General features: G+C 46.4%; 1 protein-coding gene across 1 annotated transcript in view; it reads right to left on the minus strand.

Annotated features, from left to right (window-relative positions):
• The window catches only part of LOC139028330 (DENN domain-containing protein 5A-like), a 54,209-nt gene that overhangs the window by 13,827 nt on the left and 33,744 nt on the right, over positions 1 to 6,638 (minus strand). The window contains exons 4-9 of the mRNA XM_070445481.1: positions 5,198 to 5,385; positions 3,504 to 3,707; positions 2,738 to 3,052; positions 1,222 to 1,437; positions 756 to 990; positions 3 to 60 (exon numbers count right to left, since the gene is read on the minus strand). Of these exons, the coding sequence (XP_070301582.1) occupies positions 3 to 60; positions 756 to 990; positions 1,222 to 1,437; positions 2,738 to 3,052; positions 3,504 to 3,707; positions 5,198 to 5,385 (1,216 nt within the window). The remainder of the gene's footprint in view (positions 1 to 2; positions 61 to 755; positions 991 to 1,221; positions 1,438 to 2,737; positions 3,053 to 3,503; positions 3,708 to 5,197; positions 5,386 to 6,638) is intronic.

Here is a 6,638-nt window from a genome sequence, read left to right on the forward strand (position 1 = left end):
GCAGGTGGGGATGCAGGGCCGTGTGGTCGATCTTAACCACCCGCATCTCTATGGCCTTCTCTGGGGTGACACAGAGAGGGGAGGAGGATGAGGTACTGTCACAGCAGATCCATTAGTACCAACCGTCATGGAGGATTTAACAGTCTTATGTCATTGTTAAGCCACTCTGTGAGTGCCTATGAGTCATAGCACTGAGGAGTCACATAGATTCACCACTCCACATCTCATCTCTGACTCCTCACCGCCACACCTCCATGCTGTGAGTTATCATCACCTGACCTAGGGTTGCAAAATTCCTTTAATCTTATCAAAATTGTCAGGTTTTCCAGGATTCATGATTTCCTGCTTATTCCCTTCTGATTCCGGGAATCTTCCAAACTGGATTTCTGGAAAAACTGGGAATTTTAGCAAATTTATTGTAATTATGCATCCCTAACCTGACCCAACACTCAACATCATCAGCACCAATGACAGCAAGCTACATACGTAGTTAAGACTATTACAACTGTGTAGATAACGGCGTAATGTATTAGGTTAGTACATAACTGGTATGCATGCAATGAATCATACAATTACAGAGAGGAATTTATAGTTAGAAGAAAAAATTCAACCGCTAAATCCATTTTGACATTAATTATTCCAGGTGTTACTGACTGTTCCCATGTGTGTCTTGAAAACATACAAGTATCTTGCACCATCTGAGACAATGATCTCTTAATAGTATAGGTGTGAAAATGGGTTTCCTCTTTTCTTACCCGCCTCGTCGATATTGGTGCAAGTCTGGTACATGGAGGTGCGCAGGGTGGGCATGCGCACGTTCAGCATGCGGATTTTGTCCACGCGGGAGTCAAACACCCTCAACGTGTGTTCCTTGTCCTCGTCATCATGGCAAAGGATCTTACTATCGATGAAGGAGGCGAACATCTGAGTCTCCAGGAAACGGGACAGGAACGGCAGGTAGGGCTCAGGCTGGTCAGAGAGGAAGGAGGCCTGGAATCGACAAGAATCACATCACAAAATGAAGTGAGGACTCCTGGGTGTCAATTAATATGAAAAGCTTTAAAGAGCATTGAAGACTTCCACTCAAATGAATGCTTCAGAGTCTGGAGTGGGACAGCGTCCCAAATGGCACCCTATTCCCTATATAGTGCTTTACTTTTGACCATAGCCCTAGGGCCCCTATATAGGCTCCTATATAGGGAATCCAGTCCCTGATCTCACCTTGTCAAAGTTCTGCATCTGGTCCCTGTTGCTGAACCAGGACTCCTTGTCCTGGTTGGGCTGGATGACAAACACCTCGTAGTCGYCGAACATCTGGGTGAAGCGGTTGGCGAAGACCTCTCGCACCTGGATGTTGAGCTGGTGCATCTTCAGCTCCTCCTCATCACACTGCACCTTCAGGTCCTTGTTGCTGCTGGCATCCTCCCTCACATCCAGCTGGAAGAGGGGGAGGAAACACAGCGGCTCAGGAAAACACAGCACAGAAAAATAAAGTGAAAAAGAAGAAGAAAAAGAGGGGTTTGACGACAGAAGTTAAGAAAGCCATAGAGCAGGGGTCGACAACAGGCGGCCGGCGGGGGTTGGTAAGAAAATAACTGTAAAATTACCAATATTCCCACGAATTAAAAATATATACATATGTGATCGTGTAATCAAGGTATGAAATTATTGTTATTATCAAATCCAATCAATGTTTGGGCTTAGATGTGGTCAATTTGCAGTGTTCAAATGATTTGAATTATGTTCCGGCCCCCCGACCATCCGCTGTGATATAAATTGGCCCCGCGGCTGAATCTAGTTGCCTACTCCTGCCATAGAGGGTATGGGTTTCTTATCTCCATGTTAGCTCAGGCTGCTGYAGCACTGATAGGGGCATGGGAGAAGAAGTCTGAGACGTTTTGATTTATTGACAAAAAAAACTGAAAACACATGCATTCCTCTGTTACAATCAAAGTGTGACACAGTTGCAGATCTCAACATGCAAGAGCAGGACAAAAGGACACAGTGAATGAGTCGCCTATACATGTCCGCATAGACTTGAAGATGAGTAATGGCTACGAAGCCCAGATCAGATGGCAGGGATGGTAGTTGTTGTGACCCACTGAGCCCTCCTCTAATTCATCGCTCTACACCACTGACCCTAAATCAGGTGGTTACCTTAATGTGGGACATGGCCACAATGACCCTACCTGAAGCCTTACCAACAAAACGAGGAGCTAAAAGCAGACTATCAGAGCAGGCAATCTCTTCAGAGAAAGCTAATGCTAGCCCCTACTAGTCCATAAGCTGCTTACTATGGGCTCCTACAGATATGGAGAGTTGGAMACCTCTCTGTAGTTAAAAGCTAATTCATTCATTCACTGGTCTGTAATTTGATTCTGCTGAAACATTACCATCTATTACCAACGGCCCTCTGTGTCGTGTTCAAACCAGATGGCAATTAGGTTCTGTATGGGCGACAATTTTCTGTTGATGGCAATGTAGCAGACTTCCTCCYTCACCAGGGCTGAGCACAGCACACTCAGAGCTAGCCGGCAGCAGCTTACATGGGCAGCTCATAGACTGCCTTTCCCACCCTTAGTCATTTTAAAAAGAGTGTGACAGACAGGCAGTATTATTCTGCATGAATTTACACTGAGTATACCAAACATTAGGACTCAGTGTATATGCAGACTTTCTATCTAGAATAATATGTTCCAGTCAAACGGATGACAGATGACAGATGACCTGCTCTCACCTTCTCCAGGCTGACCCCAGTCCTCTTGACCAGGGCCTGCAGTCTAGCGATGGTCTTGTTCTCCCTCAGCAGGTAGGAGTTGAGGGGGGAGCTGGCCAGGTTGCCGTTGCGTCTGTCCGTAACCATGTCGGTGGAGCGGAAGCCCCGGTGTTTGGCCTGGCCCTGGCTGTGCAGCGGGTTCCCCTCCGGAGACACACCGAAGGACAACAGCACCTCGGAGATCTCCTGGATGAACTCTAGCTTGTTGGGGAACAGAGGGAGGTCCTCTGGCAGCTCAATGAAGTGGTTGTCGATGTCCACGAAACACAAGTTGGCCTGGAATGACAGGCGGTCTTATTTAGCTTTCATTGTAAACATGTCGGTGAAACAGAGCCTCCTCTGTAGTTAAAAGCTAATTCATTCATTCACTGGTCTGGTAATTTGATTCTGCTGAAACATTCACATCTATACCACGGCCCTCTGTGTCGTGTTCAATACCAGATGGCAATTAGGTTCTGTATGGCGACAATTTTCTGTTGATGGCAATGTAGCAGACTTCCTCCGGTGACCAGGGCTGAGCACAGCACACTCAAGAGCTAGCCGGCAGTCAGCTTACATGGGCAGCTCATAGACTGCCTTTCCACCCTTAGTCATTTTAAAATAAGAGTGTGACAGACAGGCAGTATTTCATTACGCATGAATTTACACTGAGTATCCCAAACATTTAGCTCAGTGTATATGCAGACTTTCTTATCTAGAATAATATGCTTCCAGTCAAACGGATGACAGATGACAGTGACTGCCTCCACCTTCTCCAGGCTGACCCCAGTCCTCTTGACCAGGGCCTGCAGTTAGCGATGGTCTTGTTCTCCCTCAGCAGGTAGGAGTTGAGGGGGGAGCTGGCCAGGTTGCCGTTGCGTCTGTCCGTAACCATGTCGTGGGAGCGGAAGCCTCCGGTGTTTGGCCTGGCCCTGGCTGTGCAGCGGGTTCCCTCCGGAGACACACCGAAGGACAACAGCACTCGGAGATCTCCTGGATGAACTCTAGCTTGTTTGGGGAACAGAGGGAGGTCCTCTGGCAGCTAATGAAGTGGTTGTCGATGTCCACGAAACACAAGTTGGCCTGGAATGACAGGCGGTCTTATTTAGCTTTCATTGTAAACATGTCGGTGAATCAGAGAAACACCAGAGAGAAGCAAACTGAGTGATAGTTATGTTCTTGTTTATAGCAGAACCATTCCTTTTTCTCATTTTTTCTTCGCTTCCACTAGGTGGAACTTAACGCCCAATTGAAGGTCTCCAATTGAGGGCATTGAGTGAGATAAGAGATGTTGGATGACTTCAAGACATGTAACTGAAGACGTAATTATCAGTATATCAACAGATATACGTGAATGGTATAAACTACTACTCATTTTGAAATAAAGATCAGCCCTCCATTGTTGATCTCTGCTGCTTTCATTCTTAAGAGTATTAGGATTTAAATATAGAAATGGATCCTACATAAGCAATTATTGGAGATTGACTTAGGTCCCTCAATTCAAATCTTCTCAGTGCTTTTTTATTCGTCATAGCTCTTTTCCATTGGACCGGCTCCAGATGTGTAAAAGCTTGTGCACACACAGACCCTCCTCCAGGCTCTATGGTGAAGGGCCTCTTAGCAGAATTGCTGTGTACAGTAGCAAAGCAACGTGTTTTGATCAACTGTAAAAGCATGGTAAGCTTCAACATGGTTAATGAGGGCTGTTTGTCCTCACAAAGGACACACTCTACCCGTTAAACATTATTAAGAAGTAAACACAAACCAATTTTATTTAAGAAAATCATTAAGCATGAATAATGTTTATGATAACATTTAGCATTTATGAATGGGTTATCTAAGTAATTAATCAATCATATAGTAAATTGATAAAATTCACCTCCTTTGTGTAAATTGGTGGGAAAAACGACTGTTAATCAAAACGAAGGACAAAAACAAGCCTGGAGAGCTAGGGAACGAGGATGGTTTGAATCTGTGTTGTAGGCCTGTGATTCTCTCTACAGTTAGCCAATTTCATGCCGTCACTTTGTTGGGTGTATCAGACAGTAGATGGAGATGGGTTGGCAGGAGTGTCCAGAGGGAAGTCGTTGTTAGTATTCTCAGCACAAACAAGATTCACGCATTGCAATCTGATTAGAAATGACTTGTTATTGCTCTGACAGGCTGCATTTAAAGAGGGCTGGGCTGAGGGAATCCAACTAAATGATTTCAGCTAGAGCTGAATGTTTCCAATCAAAAATGCCTTTTGGAGAGAAGGAATAGGGAGGATGGGAGAGGACAGAAAGGAGAGAAATGAAAAAGATAAACAACCCTAGAGAAACTTACATGCATAAACTAAAAAATATCTATTTCGATTTGTGTGTGCGGTGTGTGTGTATGTGATAGCTGTGCGTATGTGGTGTGTGCAACATGCGTGCATAGGTCCATGAGTGTATAGGTTACCTCCTGAGGCAGCTCTAGTTTGTGCGCGTCACCCTCTCCGTTGGAGTGCAGGCCCATCAGGTAGGGCACTGGGGCATCCAGGAAGTGCAGCAGTGAGGCGGGCAGGATGGGCCATAGACATGCTGCCACTGGAAAGGGAAACATTAAGGCTGTGATGCTCTCCGCCACAGTCATCAGCCTCTGGTAGTCTGTCACACAAACAACAGAGGAGAGTCACAAACTGACTGGTTTTATATGGTCACAAAGGCTAATTGTTTTGACACCTACAGTATGCAATGTATTGTAATGTACAGGGTTAAACAGTCACTCAAGTCAAGTGTTTTGGCATCCATGTAAACTTCCATCCAGTCCTGTTTATCTACATTCTTCTCTATCATTCACAACAAGTCTATATTCAGTAGCAGCTCTGTCTTTGCTGTTCTACTGCCAAATAACTACTAGTTCTTCATTTGGCCTTCTGTTCTCCCGTTTCTCCCCCCAGAACAGGCCCTCTCCCTCTCCTCTCTCCAAGAACAGGCCCTCTCCCCTCTCCCCCCAAACAGGCCTCTTCTCTCTTCCCCCAGAACAGGCCCTCTCTCATCTCCTCTCTCTCCCAGAACAGGCCTTCTCCCTCTCTCTCTCTCCCAGAACAGGCCCTCTCCCCTTCTCTCTCCCCCAGAACAAGCTTCTCCACCTCTCCTCTCTCCCCAGAACAGGCCTCTCCCTCTCTTCTCTTCCCCCAGAACAGAACCTCCCTCTCCTCTCTCCCCCAGAACAGGCCTCTCCCAGGCTGGGTCTTCCCTGGTTGGGCCACCTCTCCCAGGACCTGGGCAAGGGACTCAGAGACAGGAATACTAATCTAGCCTGTCTGCTGGTGCTCTGACCTTGCCTGGTGAACAACAACAGGCCTTTTAAAGAGCATGATACCACCTTCCTGAGAAAACCACCAAACAGACAGACAGACAGACAGACAGACACACGCACACACACACACGCGCGCACACACACACGCGCGCACACAACACACCACACCACACACACACACACACACACACACACACACACACACACCACACACACACACACACCACACACACACACACACACACACAACACACACACACACACACACACAACAACAACACCACACATGCAAATGCAAGGAAGTGCGCTCACGGCACAATCAAACACATGATAGTATACACACACACAAACACCAAAATGCGTGCACACACACAACACACAACCGCACCACATTATCACACACACAGGCCTTGCCAACAGCTAATCTAGTCTAAGAGACACACTATTAAATAGGTCATTCATCAGATATTCAATGGGGCTGATCTAATGAGCTTCAGTGTTGGTGTAGTCCTCCACTTGTCCTCCCTCTGTTACACTGCTTTCCACAAGGACTTTCCAAGACGAATAAGGTTTATCGGAGCTATTTGAGTGGTTTGAG

The sequence above is a fragment of the Salvelinus sp. IW2-2015 genome, linkage group LG10 (assembly GCF_002910315.2).
Source record: "Salvelinus sp. IW2-2015 linkage group LG10, ASM291031v2, whole genome shotgun sequence".
Classification (NCBI taxonomy): domain Eukaryota; kingdom Metazoa; phylum Chordata; class Actinopteri; order Salmoniformes; family Salmonidae; genus Salvelinus; species Salvelinus sp. IW2-2015.